Raw genomic sequence first — 20,038 nt, 5'->3', positions numbered from 1 at the left:
TGGAGAGCCGAATGAGAGCCTTTCTACTTTATGCCATCTCTTTGTTCCTACCTCCGACCCCTCGCTCATTCATTCATTCATTCATTCATTCATTCATTCATATTTAGATTGAATAGAGAAGCAGCGTGGCTCAGTGGAAAGAGCACGGGCTTTGGAGTCAGAGGTCATGGGTTCGAATCCCGGCTCGGCCACTTGCCAGCTGTGTGACTGTGGGCAAGTCACTTCACTTCTCGGTGCCTCAGTTACCTCATCTGTAAAATGGAGATGAAGACTGTGAGCCCCACGTGGGACAACCTGATTCCCCTGTGTCTACCCCAGCGCTTAGAACAGTGCTCAGCACATAGTAAGCGCTTAACAAATACCAACATTATTGTATTTCCTGAGGACTTATTTGGTGCAGAGCACAGTACTAAGCACTTAGGAGAGTATAAAATAACAATAAACAGACATATTCCCTGTCCACAACGAGCTTACAGTCTAGAGGTCTTGTTTTTTTATCCTTCCACTTTTTATCCGATAGACTACTGCTCTCCCTATCTTAAAACCCCTTTTAAAATTGCACTGCCAGGAAGCCTTTCCCTAATGATTTCTATTCGCTCACCTTGACTCTTCCAGCCGCTAATTAAAACCTGAGTACATCCACACCACCTAAGCATTCCCTCCAGAGAATGAATTTACATGTCTTTATACTCTATTACTTCCTCCTCTCTATAATTTATTTGGGTGCTTGCCTCTCCTACCAGTTTGTCAGTTCCCTGAGGGCGTGTCTCCTGGCTCTCTTGAATTCTCCCCAGCATTTGGTACATTGCTCTGCTCTCAGGAGGAGCTCAATAAATGCTATTGATTGACAAGTGAAAGGAATTCTTCTTGCCAGAGTAGCCCCTCCCCGCTTGAAGCTGAGCAGGGTTGGGGATGTATTGGCAGGTCTCCCATAATGCAGTGACCATTCTCGAAGAACCTAAGTGTTAAGGAAAAATTGCGCCCTGAAAAACACCTCACATTTCTTCCAATCAGTCAATCAATCAATGGTATTTACTGAGCACTTTCTGTGTGCAGAGCTTTGAATTAAGCTTTGGGAGAGAACAACAGAGTTGGTAGACACTTTCCCTGCCCACAAGAAGCATACAGTAATAGTAATAATAATAATTAGGATATTTGTTAAGCGCTTACTACATGCCAAGAACTGTTTAAGCGCTGGGATATATACAAGGTAATCAATCAGGTTGTCCCATGTGGGGCTCACAGTCTTAATCCCCATTTTACAGATGAGGTGACTGAGGCACAGAGAAGTTAAGTGACTTGCCCAAGGCCGCACAGCATACAGGTGGCGGAGCTGGGATTAGAACCCATGTCCTGTGACTCCCAAGCCTGTGCTGTTGCCACTAGGCCACGCTTGCTTCTTCAGCCTCGAGAGAACCTTTCGGTCACCACATCTCTTAGTATCAGGTTGTGGGTTACAGACAGATGGGCATTGTGAGAAGAATGTGCCCTAGTTTCTCAATGGTGCCTTATCCAAACTGCAGAAAGAAAACACATTTAATGGCAGAACTGCATTGCACGTGAATTTGGAGGGAGGGAGCTAATCAGTCAATCAACGGTATTTGTTGAGAGTTTTCTATTTGCAGAGCACCATCCAGAGCCCTTAGAAAAGTACAGTATAATAGAGTGGGGAGACCTGATCCCTGCCTACAAAGAACATCCAGTCTACAGGGGGATAGTTAAGTGCAACAAATCCATGAGGTCAATCCCACCTCCATCCCTCTAACTCAGAAGTCCAGTTCAGATAGGGACCTCCAGATTTCTGGAAGAATCGTGTAATTTCATCCGCCCTCACTGTTAGGGCTAGACTGACTAACATTCCAACTTCCCTTCTAATAACCCAATAAAGACTGCTCGTCCATGTCATAGTCCAATCAGTATTCATCCACAACCACCCCCTGGGTCAAGAAGAGTTCCTTTTATTTGTTTGAAATCCCCCACCCCCTTCAGTCTTGCATAGGTGCCCCCTTTCCGCATGAGGGGGATTTGTTGAGCGACAATCAGTGCTCACCCCACCCACCCTCGGTAAGCCTCAGTTGCGTCCCCTCTCAGCCTCCGTTTTACCGGAGGAAAGAGTTCTGTTTCTGTCTCTTCCTATATGGAAGCTTTTCCATCCTCTTGATTGTCTTGGTTGCCCTCCTCTCTCCTCCAGCTGGATCACGTTCTTACCAAGATCCTAAACTAGAATGGTTTTTTGGAGCTCTCATGGTTCTCTTGGTGTTTGTTTTTCTCATTTGTTTTTTTTAAGGTGTTTGTTAAGCATCAAGGATGGAAAGGGGAGAATTCGGGGTGTTGGATGGTCTATCCCTAACAATAATAATAATAATTATGATGGGTACTTTTTAAGTGCTTACTATGTGTCAGGCACCATTCTAAGCCCTGGGGTAGATACAAGTTGGACCCAGTCCCTGTCCCACATGGAGCTCACAGTCTTAATATACATTTTACAGATGAGGTAACTGAGGCACAGAGAAATTAAGTGACTTGCCCACGGTCACACAGCAAACAAGTGGCAGAGCCGAGATCAGAACCTAGATCCTTCTGGCTCCCAGGATTTCCGGGATTTTCAGGAGGGTACCCAGCACACTGTCCCTCCAAGTTGAGTCCCGGGTTGGATGGACCATGAGACCGACCCATTAATGACTTCTTTTCTGGTCCCTTTTTCTGAGATCTTTGGAACTTAATGAGGCTACCAGCCTGGTGGAGGAAAACTCACCCAACAAGGATGCATCATGGCCAGGTGGGGAAGCCTTGGGACTTCTGAGAGCATATCCTGGCTCTGTCACTGGATCGGGGTGACTCACCAATCCTCCTTATGCTTTAGTATCCCTGTTCGCCCACTATGTGCGTCTTCCTTCCAAGGAAGGGGACTGTCCCAGAAGGAGGCAATTCGCCTCCAGCAACCATTTCCGGCTGGCCTTGGAGTTGGGGCCTACGGCCTGGTCCCATCTCATGGCCTTTTCAAGAAGTGAAACCACATAACGTGCAAGACAGGCCAATTGCATAATGGGTGAATCTGGCCTGTCTCAGCCCAGGGGAAGGGGGCCGGGTCTCCGGTCCCTGGCTCTGATGTCCGGCGTCAGCTCCTGTGAGCCAGTGGAAATCGCTGGTCAGTGCCTGGGGCTCAGAAGGGCCACACAGGAAGTGTCATCACGCCAGAAAGTGCTGGGCCACCAGGAGGAACCTGGCTGGGGTTTCACTGGGAGAGTCCAGAGCCTGTCTCTCACTGTCCACTCCCCTGCCCTCCGAGCGCATATATCCTCTTGGGGAAATCCCAGTTTACCGGTGACTACTCCAGTTCTTTGCTTTGCTTGTGGAAATTTCAGGACCTGGTTCAGCTTCTCCTCTGTCCTTTTGTGCTATCGTAGCAGTGTGGCCTAGTGGAAAGAGCCTGGGCCTGGGAGTCAGAGGAGCTGGGTTCTAATCCCTGCTCTGCCACGTATCTGCTGTGACCTTGGACAAGTCACTTAACTTTTCTTTGCCTCATCTGTTCCCTCATCTGCACAATGGGGATTTGATACCTGTTCTCCCTCCTACTTGGACTGTGAGCCCTATGTGGGCCCTGATTACCTCATATGTACCCCAGCTCTTAGTACTGTTCTTGGCACATAGTAAGTGCTTAACAAATACTATAAGCATTATGTATTTACCTACACTGATCCATTCGTATGACTTCCTGTTAGGTCCTTGTTCTACTTCCAGCTCCCACCTAGGTGAAAATCTCTTTTGCCTATCTGTCGCCTTCATTATTAGACTGTAAGTTCCTTGAAGGCAACAATGCTGTGCCGTGCTTCTGGTCCACTCCCCCAAGGGCTCAGTACAATCCTAGGCACCTACTGGGCAATAACAAACTCAATAAATAGGTTTGTTGGTTCACTGATCGGTCAAATGGCAGATGTGTCCGCTTGTTCTTGCTAGTTTCGTCGACTCTCACACTCTTGAAACTGTGATATCTTCGGGAATTCATGTCAGCTTAACTCCTCTAGTAAACTGTAAGGTCTTCGAGGGCGGGGATCAAATCCTATACTTTCACCACCTGCTCCCCAAGTGCCCAGGATAGTGCTGGGAACATATATGGCTTTAGTCCAACACACCTCTGCCTTCGTGCAAGCCCACACAGCAGTCAAGTGGTGGAGCTGGGATAAGAACCAAGTCGTCCGACTCCCAAGCCCGTGTCCTATCCACTAGCCACCCGACTGCCCATCTGCATCAAACAGCGACTCCAGACTAGTAGCTTCAAAGCTCTACCAACTGAATTCCCCATACCTTGTCCACTCTCTCTCTCACTCCATACAGACTCACCTCCTCACTGCACATAGGCCTCCACTGTTCCGTATGCAACCCGTTGCTCACATCCTTTACCCCGCCTGGAACTCCCTTCCCCCTTTAGTCCCCCGGACCACCCCAGGGCCATCGGAAAAAGGCTCCTCCTACCCGAGTCAACCCCAGTGAGTCTCTCCTTCATTGTTCAGACCATCCCATCAGGCACGTTCACCCTCATGTATACCTGTTCATTTATTTGTGTCTTGTTTATTTTAATTCCTTTCAATCATTCATTTATTCATGCAGTCATTTATTGAGCTCTTACTGTGTACAGAGCACTGTACTAAGCATTTGAGAGAGAACAATATAACGATAAGCAGACACATTCCCTGCCCACAGTGAGCTTACAGTCTAGAGGGGGAGTCAGGCATTAATATAAATATATTACAGATGTAAATGTAGGTGCTGTGAGGCTGGGTGGGGAGATGAGTAAAAGGGACAAGTTCTGGTGACACAAAAGGGAATGGGAGAAGAGGAAAGGAGAACTTAGTCAGGGAAGGCCTCCTGGAGGAGATGTGCCTTCAAAAAGGCTTTGAAAGTGGGAAGAATAATTGTCGGATACGAAGAGGGAGGACATTCCAGGCCAGAGGCAGGATGGGGGCAAGAGGTTGGCGATGAGATAGACGAGAATTCCTGAGTTTTGTGGTTATCGTTTGTACGTATGCTGATGAACAGCAGATACCGCTCTTACTTAGGTCTGTGAAAATAGCGCTAGGCAAAAGAACACAATGCGTAGTTTTCCATTCATCTCTCTTGTCAGGACTGAGAGTTGAGCCTCAGTAGTTGCTAGGGTCTCTGCCATCCACTGGCTGTTTTTCAGGACTCCCATTGGACCTGACCTCGCTGAACTTCATAGGTGGTTCTTCGGTGAGAAAATTTTTCTGGGGATGACATAACCCCAAAGAAAGAACCAGGATCATGACCCAGATCTTCTTAGTTGGCTTCAGTCCATTGGACTGACAGCAGAATTGTAGAAACCAACAGATGTGTACATCAGAACGTTATACTAAGAGCTTGGGAGAGTATAATATAGTAGAGTTGATAGACACATTCCCTGTTCACCATGATCTTATAGTCTAGAGGGGGAGATAGACATTAATATAAATAAATTAATTACAGATATGGACATAAATGTTGTGGGGAATGAAGGTAGGGTGAGTAAAGTGTGCAAAACCAAGCTCGAGGGTGACGCAGAAAGGAGTGGGAGAAGAGGAAATGAGGGTTTAGTCGGGAAACCCTCTTGGAGGAGATGTGCTTTTGATAAGGCTCTGAAGATGGGGAGAGAGATAGTCTGTCGGATATAAAGTGGGAGGGAGTTCCAGGTCAGAGGCAGGATGTGGGTGAGGAGGTGGCGGCGAGCTAGATGAGATCGAAGTACAGAGAGTAGGTTGGAATTAGAGAAGCAAAGTTGGTGGGTTGGGTGGTAGTAGGAAGTCAAAGAGGTAGGGTAGGAAGGGGCAAGGTGGTTGAGTGCTTTAAAGCCATTGGCAAGGAGTTTAATTCCTGTTTAACTTGATACCTGTTCTCCCTCCCCTTTAGACCGGGTGCCCCACGTGGGACAGGGACTAATGTCAGAACTGATTGACTTGTACCTACCTCAGCACTTAGAATATTGTTTTAGTGTTTGACACATAGGAAGCACTTAAGAAATGTAATAATAGTAATAATAATCTACCCTCTCCTCTGTATTACTTATATATTTGGCTGTGGGTTCCTTAGGCACTTTGATACTCACTGCATTTCCACAGCACTTATGTACCCATCCTTATAGCCTACTAGTTCCCCTCTCCATAATTTATTTTAACGTCCATCTGCTCCGCTGACTATAAGATCCCTGTGGGCATTCATTCATCCATTCACTTGTATTTATTGAGCACGTACTGTGTGCAAGGCACTGTACTAAACACTTGGGAGAGTAAAATACAGCAACAGATACATTCACTGCCCACAGTGAACTCACAATCTAAAGGGATGGATTGTGTCTTCCCACTCTATTGTAGTGTACTTTCCCAAGTGCTTACTACAGTGCTCTGCACACAGTAAGCACATAGTAAATACCAGTGATTGATGGGTTGATTGATTCAAGTCACAGATTGTAACCACTCACTCTATTGACCTTTCCTATGTTCTCAGTTCAGCGCTCCGCCCTCAACAGGTGCTCAGTAAATGCTGGTGATCGATCAATTGGTCAGTGGCCCATGGCCACTGCCTGGCTCACAGGGACAGATAAATGGGCTCAGAGGGCTCTCAATTCCTCTCCCAAGGCCAAGTGATTCCCCAGTGGAAATCCTCCCCTGGAGAATGAGGCAGCATCCCTGACTTCAGCCCCCCTAGGCAGGCCCACGGAGGGACAGAATCTGCCCCGTCTCTGGGAAGTGGAGGATGGGAGCGCAACGGATGTGGTTTGTGGTCCGTGACGCTTTGAAGAGTGACGGGCGATTCCGAGAGTGAAATGCCCTTGGTGTGCCATCCCAGGACCACAGGGAAGGGTCTCGGGCTTCCAGACTTGGGCAAGCAGGCCACTGGCGATGCTGACCCTGGCAGGCCTTCTGTCCGGACCCCAGGCCCAACGTCCAGCCCCTTGGTGATGATGACGATAATGATATTTGTTAAGCGCTTACTAGGGGCCAAGCACTGTACCTAGTGCTGGGGCAGATAAGAGATAATCAGGTCAGAAACAACCCCTGTCCTGACCAACTCTCACTGATCCCTTCTAGATGTTGCATCCCTAAGCTCCACCTTCTCTCCCTTGCCTTTGACAAAGGAAAACTGAGTCACAGACCATATCCCTCTCCTTAGGGCAGCAGCTCTGCAACTTTTCCAGCACATGGCCTGCCCTGGCGATCCCTCGACCTCCCCACCACCACCCCCAGCCAGCTCCCTAGAGCAAGTCTCTCTTTCCCTTGTGTGGCCCAGGGGGATCAGAGAAGAGAATACTGGTTCAAAAGCCGGCAGGGAAGCTAGAAAAAGAGGAAGCAGAGAGGTTGCAGGGACTAGGAAGGGAGGTCGTAAGACCTCAGTGGGTGAGACTGCAGAACCCCACTCCCCATGTACCCCTCCTCTCCAAAGGCCCCCAGGGACTCTTGGCCCTTTTGAGAAAACCTGGAGCATAGAGAATTGAAGCAGCTTCCAGAGAAGTGCAGATGGATGGACAGGGTTTAGGATCCTTCTGGTGGAGAAGAGGAAAACCGTGGGTGGGGGGGCAATAATAATAATGCTGGTATTTGTTAAGTGCTTACTATGTGCAGGGCACATGGCAGTGCAGGGCACTGTTTTAAGCGCTGAGGTAGATACAGGGAATCAAGTTGTCCCCCATGAGGCTCACAGTTAATTCCCATTTTACAGATGAGGGAACTGAGGCCCAGAGAAGTTAAGTGACTTGCCCACAGTCACCCAGCTGACAAGTGGCGGAGCCTGAATTCGAACCCATGACCTCTGACTCCCAAGCCCGGGTTCTTTCCACTGAGCCACGCTGGGGGATCTGGTGGAGACCCCACCCAGACTGCTTCTCCTCAGGGGTGAAATCAGTGCAAGTTTCCCACAGACAGCCCAGAGTTGGCTCCCATGGGTCCCCCCGAGTGGGGGTCACATAGTTACTAGAGTTGTCCGGCAACAGTGGGGAGAGGGTGGAAAGTGGTAGGGTGGTCCCATGTGGACATAATACTAATAATGATAATGATGATGGTAATGATGATCCCTCTCCACATCACAGAGAAACCCTTTTCTATCAACTTTCAGGCTTCAGTCAGCTCCTCCCTTCCTACCTTAGAGAGGCAGCGTGGCTCAGCGGAAAGAGCCCGGGCTTGGGAGTCAGAGGTCATGGGTTCGAATCCCAGCTCTGCCACTTGTCAGCTGTGTGACTGTGGGCAAGTCACTTCACTTCTCTGTGCCTCAGTTACCTCATCTGGAAAATGGGGATGAAGACTGTGAGCCTCACTGGGACAACCTGATTACCCTGTATCTCCCCCAGCGCTTAGAACGGTGCTCTGGACATAGTAAGTGCTTAACAAATACCAACGTTATTATTATTATTATTACCTGACCCTACTAATCTCTTTCTATAAACCAGCCTGTACACTTTGCTCCTGAAACGCCATCCTCAAACGCCAGCCTACTCATTGTACCTCTATCTCTCCTGTCTTGCTGCCAACCCCTTGTTCACATCAATCAATCAGTCATTTATTAAGTACTTACTGTGTGCAGAGCACGGTACTATACACTTGGGAGAGTACAATTTAATAGAGTTGGTAGTCACGTTCCCTGTCCACAATGAGCTTAGTTTAGTGGGAGATAGACATTAATATAAATAAAGAAATTACAGATATGTACATAAGTGCTGTGAGGCTGAGGGAGGAGGGAATAAATAGCGCAAATTAAAGTGCAAGGGCGAGACAGAAGGGAGTGGGAAAAGAAGAAACCAGGACCTAGTGGGGAAAGGGCTTCGATAAGGCTTGGAAAGTGGGGAGAGTGATCATCTGTCGGATATGACGATAGAGGGCTTTCCGGGCTAGAGGCGGGACGAGGGTAAGAGGTCGGCGGTGAGGTAGGCGAGATCGAGGTACAGTGAATAGGTTGGCATTAGGAGCCAAGTGTGCGGGCTGGGTTGTTGTAGGAGAGTAGTGAGGCGAGGTCAGAGGGGGCAAGGGGATTGAGGGTTTAAAGCCAACGGTAAAAAGTTTTTGTTTGATGAGAAGGTTAATTGTTGAGGAATGGGGAAACATGGACTGGACATTTTTGTAGAAAAATCATCCAGCGAAGAGAATGAAGTATGGACTGGAATGGAGAGAGATAGAGGCAGGGAGGTCAGCAAGGAGGTTTATGCAGTAATCTAGGCTCCTTAATTACTCACATTCTCCCTCTGGACTGGAACTCCCTCTCACTTCATATCAAACAGACTTCCACTCTCCCCACCTTCAAAGCCCTACTAAGATCATATTTCATCCAAGAAATCTTCCCTGACAAATCTCTCATTTTCCCACCCTATCTGCCCTCCCTTCAGCATCTCTTAGGCACTTTAGCTCTTTGAAACTCATCCTAGACTGTAAGCTTGTTGTGGGCAGGGAATGTTTCTATTTATTGTTGCATTGTACTCTCCCAAGTGCTTAGTACAGTGGTCCGCACACATTAAGCTCTCAAAGAATAGGATTGAATGAATGAATGAATCCTACCCTCAGCCCCACACCATTTAAGCTCATATCCTTATTCTCTGTTGCTTCCCCTGTCTTCCCTGACTAGATTTATGATCCTGGAGGGCAGAGATCATGTCTAACAATTCTACTGTATTGTACCTGATCAAGCATCTAGTACAGTGATAATAATAATAATAATAATAATGTTGGTATTTGTTAAGCGCTTACTATGTGCCAAGCACTGTTCTAAGCGCTGGGGTAGACATAGGGGAATCAGGTTGTCCCACGTGGGGCTCACAGTCTTAATCCCCATTTTACAGATGAGGGAACTGAGGCACGGAGAAGTTAAGTGACTTGCCCACAGTCACACAGCCGACAAGTGGCCAAGCTGGGATTCGAACTCATGAGCCCTGACTCCAAAGCCCGTGCTCTTTCCACTGAGCCACGCTGCTTCTCCACACACTGTGTGCTCTGCACACAGTAAGCATTCCAGAAATACCATTGATTGATTGATAATAATTATTAAATTTGTCAAACACTGAACAAAGAGATGGCATAGATATAAGTTAATTTGGCACAGTCCCTGTGCCACTCAATGCTCAGAGTCTACGAAGGAGGGAGAATAGGTATTTTATCCCCTTTTTACAAATGAGGAAACTGAGGCACAGAGAAGTGAAGTGACGTAACCAAGGTGACACAGCAGGCAGAGCTGGGATTTCAACCGTGCCCTAAGGTTCCCTTTTGGGAGTTCCGATGGCTTGGTGGAAGGTCCCGTCTCTCTCCCTTCCTGCTTCCCCTTCCCCACAGAGAGTGGACAGTTGGGTGGAAAACAAAGCCCTAAAGTTTCATGATCAATCCCGGAGTGGGTGCTGCAGGGAACAGCGGGACAGGCAGCCACCGTGTCAGAGCCTTTCCCGTCCCCTCGCCACAACTGGGGCCCCCCCGATCTGCAGTGCCAGAAGACCAGGGTTGGGGCAGTGTGGCCTAGTGGATAGACCACGGGCCTGGGAGCCAGAAGGACCTGGGTTCTAATCCCGGCTCTGCCACTTGTCTGCTGTGTGACCTTGGGCAAGTCATTTACCTGTACTTCAAGTACCACATATAGGAAATGGGGATTAAGACCGTGAGCCCCATAAGGGACAGGGACCGTATCCAACCCGATTAGCCTGTATCTACCCTAACATTTGGTACAGTTGCCTGGCACGCAGTAAGCATTTAACAAACACCACAGTTATTATTATGAGCAGCAAGGCTCAGTGGAAGGAGCACGGGCTTGGGAGTCAGAGGTCATGGGTTCGATTCTCGGCTATGCCACCTGTCAGCTGTGTGACTGTGGGCAAGTCACTTCTCTGTGCCTCAGTTCCTTCATCTGTAAAATGGGGATGAAGACTGTGAGCCTCACCCAGGACAACCTGATTATCCTGTTTCTACCCCAGTGCTTAAAACAGTGCTCTGCACATTGCAAGCCCTTAACAAATACCAAAATTATTATTATTATTAGCAGGAGCCCATCAGCAGAGCCTCTGCGGTTCCCAGAGGGGCTGACGGAAATGCTCAGTCCCTACCTGGGGCTAGAGAGAGGCGGCACTTTCCCTCCTTTCCTGCTTGCCTGGCCTCTGCTGGCTCCCGGCCTGCTTCTCTCCCCGGCTCTACCAGCCCGACTGGCTCTTCCTCCCTCCATTCATCCGCTTCTGGGTGTCACCGCCCCCAGACTCCTGTCACTGCTGGCTCTGTGCCCTCCCTGCGCCACCTTCTTTCACCTTCTCGTCTTCTCCCCTCCCAGACCTCGGGCTGGTAGTCACGGAGCCCGCCCGCTCGCCTGGAGCAGCCTCCTGCCTCGGTGGAGCCGTGGGCTGCCCCACGCTGCCCCACGCTGCCCTCTGCTGGGCCCATCGCTCCCACACCACAGAGTTGTCGGCACCACCCGCACCCCTGGGACTTTGGGGGTCACTTGGGGGCAAGCATCCTTTGGCCCAGTTCACATTCGCAGACAGAAAATGGGGTCGGTAGCCCTACCTGACACCATCATGCCAAGGAGGGCCGGTGGCCCTCGTCTCCCACCTCCCTTGACCTCTCTCCTGCAGCAGTTACACCCTAAAGGCAGAGAGGTGATTTCCAAGGTGGCAAGGGGCAGCTAGCCATTCCTCTTGGCATCCTTCATCTTTCCATAGTAAGCACTTAACAAATGCCATCATAATTATTATTATTATTACTATTCCATCCCGCAACTCACTGGGTGGCCAGCGACGGGCCCTGCAGACATCAGACACCCAGGCATTTCTGACGGCCCTTGGGAATCGCCCGGCACGCAGAGAAATGTTATACAAGAAGGCTCCTCCAAGATGTCCTCTTCTACTCTTCTGTTCTTCCACTCACTTCTCCGTCTGGGCGACCAGACAGACCTGCTCCTTTCATTCTTCGCCCTCCTTCCAGCCCCGTGACATTTAGGTATATACCTGTAATCTGTTTATTTGTGTATATTAATGTCTGTCTCCCCCTCTAGACTTTGAGCTCATTGTGAGCAGGGAATATGTCTGTTAATTGTTATATTGTACTCTCCCAAGCGCTTAGTACAGTGCTTTGCACACAGTAAGCACTTAATAATAATAATAATAATGAAAGCATTTGTTAAGCGCTTACTATGTGCCAAGCACTGTTCTAAGCACGGGGAAGGATACAAGGTGATTGGGTTGTCCCACGTGGGGCTCCCAGTCTTAATCCCCATTTTACAGATGGGGCAACTGAGGCCCAGAGAAGTTAAGTGATTTACCCAAAGTCACACAGCTGACAAGTGGCTGAGCCGGGATTTGAACCTATGACCTCTGACTCCGAAGCCCGTGCTCTTTCCACTGAGCCACGCTGCCACTCGTAAAAATGACCGAATGAATGAATACGCACCCCTTTTTGGGAAGTCTGTCTGCATTAGCCCAAACCCACCGCGGGTCCCTGGGAGGACTCCCGGACCCCAACTCCAACTTGCTCCAGAGCCATTGTGTTGCCCTCCCACATCCCTATGAATGAGGGCACCGTGACCAAGCCGCGTAAGTCGACTGCAGGAGCCAAAGCGGAGGGGGTTTGTGTGCTGGAAATAAGAACACCAGATATAAAGGCATCAGCTGTGGTATCCATATCGGATGGGACAGGCTAGCTGGAAGCTGGACGAAATGGCCGCCCTGGAAGCAGCAAGTGCAGAGCCAGCTCTGTTCCCGCTCTGGAAGCTTTGCCAAGGGAGCGGAGCCAGGAAGGGGCAGGAGCAAACCTGTCCCGACACCCATTCAGTGTCCTGTCCTCCCTTCCTAATATCTCCCCCTCCTTTGGGGCTCCACCGTTTCCTCATGCCCTAGGAGCTGAGACCATCCCCCATCTCCCAGCCCTAGTGACAGGCGCAACGCAGACCCCACTGACACATCTCCTTGGGAATCTGCTGAGTTTAATGGGTACGGTTGAGAGGATGGAGACAGACAAGACCGGGAACTTGGAGCTGTCTCTTCTCCAAGCGGGGACTATGGCACAGGGACCGAGAGGAGAGGGCTGGGGCTGTCGACGGAGGGCAAGTCCGGTGGTGGCGGAAGAAACCTTACATATGGCTTGGGGACGGGGTGGGGTTGGAGACCTCGAGGCTCTGAGCTGACTTGGGAGCCCGTGGGTTCCCTATACAGCCACCGAGACTCAATGCTGAGGGTGACCCTGCTGCTTGGGAGGGAGCGGAGTGTTCGTCTGCCGCCCTGGGACCCGAGGGGCCGTCGCTAGGAAGTCTCTGGGTGGGGCTACCGGGCCCAGGCCCACCGGACTCTCCTGCTGGGCTTTTTTATGGCTCAGAAATGAAAGTCCGTGATAAAGGTCTCTCCCAGTTTGTTTGTCAGGCCAACGGGCTCCTGGGGGTGAGGGGAGGTGCAGATGAACCAGCCGGGGTGAGCTGCCGATTCAAAGTTGAACGTGTTCGACCCGCTTGTGTTCTGATAAAAGCTGAAGCGCATAGTCTTGTCCCCGTTATTATACAGGTCCTGAATGTCTTTTTCCTGAGGGAGGGGAGGAAAGGTGTGAGAAGAGGAGGAAGAAGACCCGCGGGCCCTGGACGGGCAGCAGCTCCGGGCAGTCAGGGGGTCCAGGGACAGAAAGAGGTCAGGAGTTCGGGGGCCGCTGTGGGTCCATCCTGGGTTCAAGTCTCCATCCCCCAAACTCACCTCCACCTGCAGCGTGGGCTGGTCCGCGGACCCCTCACAGCACAAACACAGGTTTCCATCCTCGATTCCTATGTAAACAGGTGACTTTTTCTCCCCACTTGACAATTGTCTGTTTGGCATTAACTTGAAAGAGCCTGAACAAGGAGCAGGAGATGGTGTCAGTGCAGTGTCTGTGCCCTGGGGCGGCCCTTGGCGATCCTGGTGAATGCCAGGTGCATCTTCGCTGACCAGGAAATGACAGACACACGTCCTATTACTGCCTTACCCAGGTTAGGGAAAGGAATGAAACATCCATGTGAGGTGGAAATTCACAGAAACTTGAGCATTCGGTGGAGGAAATCTCTTGTCCCGCCCACCCGACCCACCTGCTCCAGAGTCCTGGCATTTCCCTTCCAGGAGCCTGTGGACACATGAGGCTCATCTCATCTGCAGGACCGGAGGCAAGGAGGGGTGAGCTGGCACTTACAAGAAAATCCCAGGACATAAAATCATCCGGCGCCACATCCATACTAGACAGTGGACAGACCAGCTGAAACCGGACTGTCCAGAAAGTTTAGGACCAGCAAGTGGGAGCTCTGGGAGCCCTCTCACAACCAAAGATGCAGCAGGTCAGAAACCACCTGGGGCGTGATGGGGCGGGTACGGCGAGGGTCAGCTGCACTGGCCTACCCCCTGTGACCTCTCTCTGAATGACCAGGACCTTGCTCCTCAAGGAGATAGAACGAGAGAGATGACTCGAGGATAAGTCCAAAGTTATGGGCTCGTGACATAGGGAGGATAGTGGGGCTGTCTACAGTGATTGGAAAGTCAGGTGGAGGCCAGGGTTTGGGTGGGAAGGTGAGGTAGATCTGTTACGAAGGTCTTCGTAGTCAGGGACTAGGTCTACCAACTCCATTAAACTGAATTTTCCCAAGCATTTAACACAGTGCTCTGTACACAGTCCATGTTCAATGAATACCATTGATTGATTGATGGATTGAGAGGCAGCTGCAGGCGACCCTCACAGTTCTTCCCCATTTTCCATCAGACTGCTTCTCCCTCTCCCTTGCTCAGACACCCGCTTTTTCTCCACAGCCAGAGCCCATACAACCACAGCCCTGACGGAGGTGGGTGGGGACCGTGAAGTGACCGTGGATGCCACTTCTCCCAAGACCGAGCCACAGTATCAGGTGACATACGGACAGAGACTGGTAATTCCCCAAAGTCCGGCCCATGCAGGGTGGGAAGCCAAGTCTCCTCCCCTGGCTTTAGGCTTTCTATCAACAAGCCCCAGGCCTTGACACCAGAATGAGTAGTTTTCCATGGCCAGTGACATGGAAAGCCCACATCAGGTGCAGCAGCAGCCAATGGAAGAGCCTTAGTCCCTCTCCTCCACCACCACCCACTCCCCCGACCCCCCATTTTCCCAAGAGGCATAAATGAGTTGGGAACAGGGCAGTTTGGGACTCACTTAGTTTCGTGTTGGGGGATTTGGGGACTGCGGTGATGGTCTTATCCACCAGCATCCAGTACTTGTCTGCTGTGTCACAGATGGTTTTGTTGGAGATTTTGCTTTTATCACCTAGGTCAAGAATATCTGAAAGATACAGCACAGGAGCCAAGGAAGGAATCTCAGTCTGGGCACAGAGGGGCAAGTCGTGAGCACTGACTAAGCCATAGGGCACGGTAACTAGGACTGCGGACATAGAGTTCGGGCAAGGTGGGCAGTACCAAGGAGCCCCTAGGACTATCCCAGCTCAGCCACTCCCTACAGTGGATTCAGTGGAGACATGGGCACCCAGGAGGGTGTGGAGACTCTGGGGCAGGGGGCCAGCCTGGGTCCTCTGACGTGTGGTTCCCTCCATGCCCTTGGGCCATGGTCCTATGGGAAGAGTGGGCGGGGGAGGGGGCTGTCCTGGGGGAGAATTGCCAGATGGGAGACCCACCCCAGTTGGACTTGGGGAAGCCAGCCAGGAACATCAGAGGGACCTGTATCCCCCTCTACTCCTGCAGCCACCCCTGCAGCTCAGGTCTCCGATATTCAAGCCTTCAGATATTCACGGTAGAATCGGCCTGGGCTATTCTAGGCATCTGAGTCCCTAATCCCCCTCGGCTAAGAGACACAACCCGTCTTGGGACAGCCTGCTTGCAGCTTGGGTCAAGGCCTATCTTGATGGACTGAGATTCTTACGTTGCTTTTTAGGGTCGTTCAAGGAAGGAGAGTGGGCCTGGATGTTCATGGTGCAATCAGCTCAGGTCCTGCAAAGATGGGGAGGAGAGTCAGTTAAAGAACATGCTGGCTGTGGGACACCTCACCGACATGGGGACCAGTGTCCACTGGGTTCTCTCCTCCATGACTGGGGGCCAGAGGCCCGGACCCTGCGTGATGAGAAAGGGCGCTGGCACCCAGCCAGTTGGAGCTGGAAACTGGGGACCTCTCAGTGTCCTCTGGCCAAATGGAGCTGCCCGAAGGGCAAGCGGTAGACAGGACTCTTGGCAGTAGGGGCCCCTGGGTACCATCTGGACCCCACTGGCCCCTCCCATCCTTTGCCCACCTGGCAGGAACTGGTCCCCAGCGGAAACACCCCTGGGCTGAGGCACGGGTCTCTTCTAGCTGATTCCCCTGGCCCAGGCCAGAGTAGGAGCTGGGTTCTGCGAGCCCCTCCAAGGTCAGTGCTGAGTCCTAGCGGATGTCTGTGTGTGAGGGTTATCTATAGGGAGTGGGTTCAGAAGGGTGGACGATCGATCCTGAACTCACCTACGTGGCTCTAGTCTCTGCGTGGTGGCTTCAGAAGCCTCTTAGTAATTCCCTGGGCTCCTGCACCCTTTTATACCATCAGGACCTGCAGGTAGATCTGGTTCCACAGGGCTTGGGTGGGACGGCCACGTGTTTCCTGGTGACAGAGGTTCTTTCAGGGATCTCTGAATGAATCTCTGGGTGGGAACTGGGCCAGGGAGGACTGGTCTGGGATGCTGGGATGGAAAGGTCCTGGGTAGGGTGGGATGTAGGCCTGTGTTACTAAAATGAGGATTTGGGGGTTGAATCTCTGGTCCAGAAGGACTTCACCAGTGGTCAGTTGTTGTGACCCAAAGATCAAGACTCCCTGATGGCAGCGCTGTCTTTGAAGGCCCCCCTGTTCTATGACTGGTGCCCTGGCACTAGTACTGGGGGATCAGCGGGCAGACACCCGGGCCTCTCCCTGGGGATGTCTCCCTTGGGGACTAGCTCCTGCCAGGAAGCCACAGGATGGGAGGAACCCTTGGGGCCCAGATGGAACAGAGTCCCCCTTCTGCCTGGAGTCCTGTCTGCCATCTGTCCTTTGGGCAACTTCATTTGGCTAGTGGACACTGGGAGGTGCCCGGTTTCCAGAGCACAACAATCCACATGCCCTAAATGTTCTGCGTGGCATCTCAGAGTCTGCAGCCACTGGAGAAGGGATTGGGAGATGGGGGACAGTGAGAGAAAACTCAATAAGTTCATTTGGCCCAATTACGTGCAAATCATCTGCCAATGTTACACAGTGACACGAATGTCCCTCCTAGAGGGGTCATTTGGGGAAGCCTTGATGGAGTACGTTGACCCACACATATCTTCCTGTGTCCTGATGCCAGTGTCAGAAGCAGAGTCCCGGACTGGATGAATGTGGGTCTGATCGATTAATCAGTCAATCAATTCATCCTATTTGTTGAGGGCTTTATTATGTGGAGAACATTTAGGAGAGTACAAGAGAATGGGTAGTCGTGATCTAAACCCTTTAAGGAGTTTACAGTCTAGCAGGTCAGCCCCAGGATAGTGTCTCTCGGGGTCTGATGGAGTCACCCATATGCTGGGGGGTCCAGTGTGGGTCAAGAAACTCACCTGTCGTGAGTGCTGTGGCCACCCACCTTTCTAGAGCCGAGGCCTCCTCACCATCCTGGATTCATGGCTCCTTCACCTCCTTAGGGCCGTGGCTGCTTCATCTGTCTAGAGCCGGGACCATCTTGCCATCCTCAAGCTGGGGCTGATTCTCTGTCCTAGAGCCGTCACTGCTCTGCCACCCTAGAGTCCTGTAAAATCATGCCCAGTTGATTGTCATAACTGGCACCCCCACCGAGGAGCGCGTCCCTTTCCACAGGGCTGTCGAGCACCTGGGTTTTCTCAAAGCCGTTGGTATGGATCAGGACCAGTCCAGCCAGGGACCTCCCCCAGGCCGAGCCAATCATGACTGAGAGGGTCTGAAGCTACTCCAGCCCAGCTTGGAGATCGGGGACCCCGAAAGAGAGGTCATCTCCAACCCCCACCCCGATAGCTCGGGCCCAGAGGGATGCCTCGTTGTGTTAGGGTGAGCCAGATCAGTGAAACAAGAGCCCAAATCCATTGGTGAGCTTTGAGACCAGGGGGTTTGAGGACTGTCAGGTCATGGGACCAGTCTCAGCCTCCCCCTGGCCCCGGGCTATCTGGCCAAACTAGATGGCCAGCGTCAGAGTTACAGAACGGGAAATAACAACGAGTAGGCTGCTGTGCACGCCACTACTGCAGATACAGGGAAGGCTGGGGGGGGCTCCTCCTCTGCCCCTGGTCTCTCTGGCATTCCCTTTATGTGAGCGGATCGGCCCCTCACCCTCTCCAGGAACGCAGAACCGGAGGTGAGAGCCCCTAGCCTTAGGCGGATCCAGGAGCGATTCACTGCCCTCTGCCCTCTCCCCTCACCCTTGCAGCTGGGTGAAACAGTGAGGGCTTTTTGCCACCTCTTCAATCAATCAATCAATCAATCAATCAATCAATCAGATTTATTGAGTGCTTTCTGTGTGAAGAGAACTATTCTAAGCACTTGGGAGTGTACAATATAAACCTTCCCTGCCCACAACAAACTTACAGTCTAGAGGGGAGTTTACAGTCTAGAGGGGACTAGTCTTGACCAGACCTCTTGCCCTTGAGAACTCCTTCTTGCTTTATGGGATGTTTTGAGGAAGAATCTCCCTCAGAACCTGAATGGAGGCATTTGCTAGGTCTTCTGAAACAGCAGCTTGTATTCCCTGAAGGGACCAGACACAACCAAGGCTGTTTGATTCTCTGCCCCCGAGACCCCTATGCTTGGTAACTGCCAAGCGTTTGCTGTATTTGCCCCAGAGATAAGGTGGGCGTTGAATATAAATTGACCCACTTTCCACCCTGATGAGAGAGTTCTCCGCATGGTTCTTTGTCCACGCCTTGACATTTGCATAATTTTTGTATTTAACAGCCCAAATTCTGAGCAGACTAGGTGTGGTGAGCAGATACACAAGTGGTGTCTTGGACTTCCTCTTGCTCCACCCAACTGTTTTAGGGGATGCAATTACCTCTGAAAACTTCCTGAGCCCCGTTTTAGATAGAATGTGCATTAATATAGTGACTAATGCTATTGAATGAACCCATTTCTGCTCTAAGGTGTTTTCATTAGGTGATGTTCATGGAACCAGATGGAATACTTAGGGAACGGGTTCTTTGCACACTACGAGCCTGTTCAGGGGTAACACGATCCACAAGTGGACACATGAAGAGCCGGTGCAGGAAGAAATGTCTGTGCACTTTTACGTGGTGTCAGTCAAGATGCTTTGCAGAGACAATTCCCATTCTCTGCCTTCACCTTATTGTGTCATGCAGTACAGTATTTTGCTTTTTCATGTGCTTTTTTGACTTTATAGAATTTAATACAATAAAAGAGCAGTGTGGAGGGAGTTTAAGGATTTCTGTTGGTGGTGGACATAAAAATAGCATTTGAATTGAAAAATGTCAATCATAGTGGTATCTTTGAAGTAGGAAGGCAGTGGAAAAAGTGGGATGCTAGAAGACCTGTGTTCTAGTCCTGGCTCTGCCTCTGGCCTGCTAAGTAACCTCAGACCAATCATTTAACTCCTCTGGGCTTCAGGTTCCTCATCTGTAAAATGGGGATAGATTTGTGAGCCCTGGGAGAGCAGGGACTGTATTTGATCTGAGTATCTTGTATTTACCCCAGCACTTCTTAATACTAGTGTTTGGTTTATAGTAAGTGCTTTATGTCCTTAATAAATAACATAGTTACCATTTACCCTCTAACCAATTAATTCACAATGAATCAATTAATACAGTGCTCTGTACCTAATAGGTATTCAGTACTAATTATAACAGTAAATGGTCTTTGTTGCTATTTATTACATATAGACAGAGAGAGGCAAAATTCTGAGTGATATTCTTCATGTTCAGGGATGATGAACTCAACAGTGAAAATTTTTACTTGTGTGTGTGTGTTTTTTTTAATGGCATTTGTTAAGTACTTACTAGGTACCTTACCTCGGTTTTTCAGGCACAGTCCTCTCCTGCTTCTCCTCCTACCTCTCTGGACAATCCTTCTTTGTCTCTTTCACCTACTCTACTTCTGCCTCTCA

At 50.5% G+C, this 20,038-nt stretch overlaps 1 protein-coding gene across 1 annotated transcript; it reads right to left on the bottom strand.

The window, feature by feature from the left end:
* Window positions 1–13,306: 13,306 nt before the first annotated feature.
* LOC100092652 (interleukin-36 alpha-like) lies at window positions 13,307–15,894 on the bottom strand. The gene is made up of 4 exons (XM_007656755.2): window positions 15,846–15,894; window positions 15,126–15,251; window positions 13,676–13,809; window positions 13,307–13,510 (listed from the first exon to the last, which is right to left on the bottom strand). The coding sequence occupies exons 1-4, from the start codon at window positions 15,892–15,894 to the stop codon at window positions 13,307–13,309; spliced, it is 513 nt and encodes a 170-aa protein (XP_007654945.2).
* Between the last annotated feature and the right edge of the window lie 4,144 nt (window positions 15,895–20,038).

The sequence above is a fragment of the Ornithorhynchus anatinus genome, chromosome 11 (genome assembly GCF_004115215.2).
Source record: "Ornithorhynchus anatinus isolate Pmale09 chromosome 11, mOrnAna1.pri.v4, whole genome shotgun sequence".
Lineage (NCBI taxonomy): Eukaryota > Metazoa > Chordata > Mammalia > Monotremata > Ornithorhynchidae > Ornithorhynchus > Ornithorhynchus anatinus.
The sequence above is the reverse complement of the archived record's forward strand: the minus strand, read 5'-3'. Positions and strand labels throughout refer to the sequence as shown.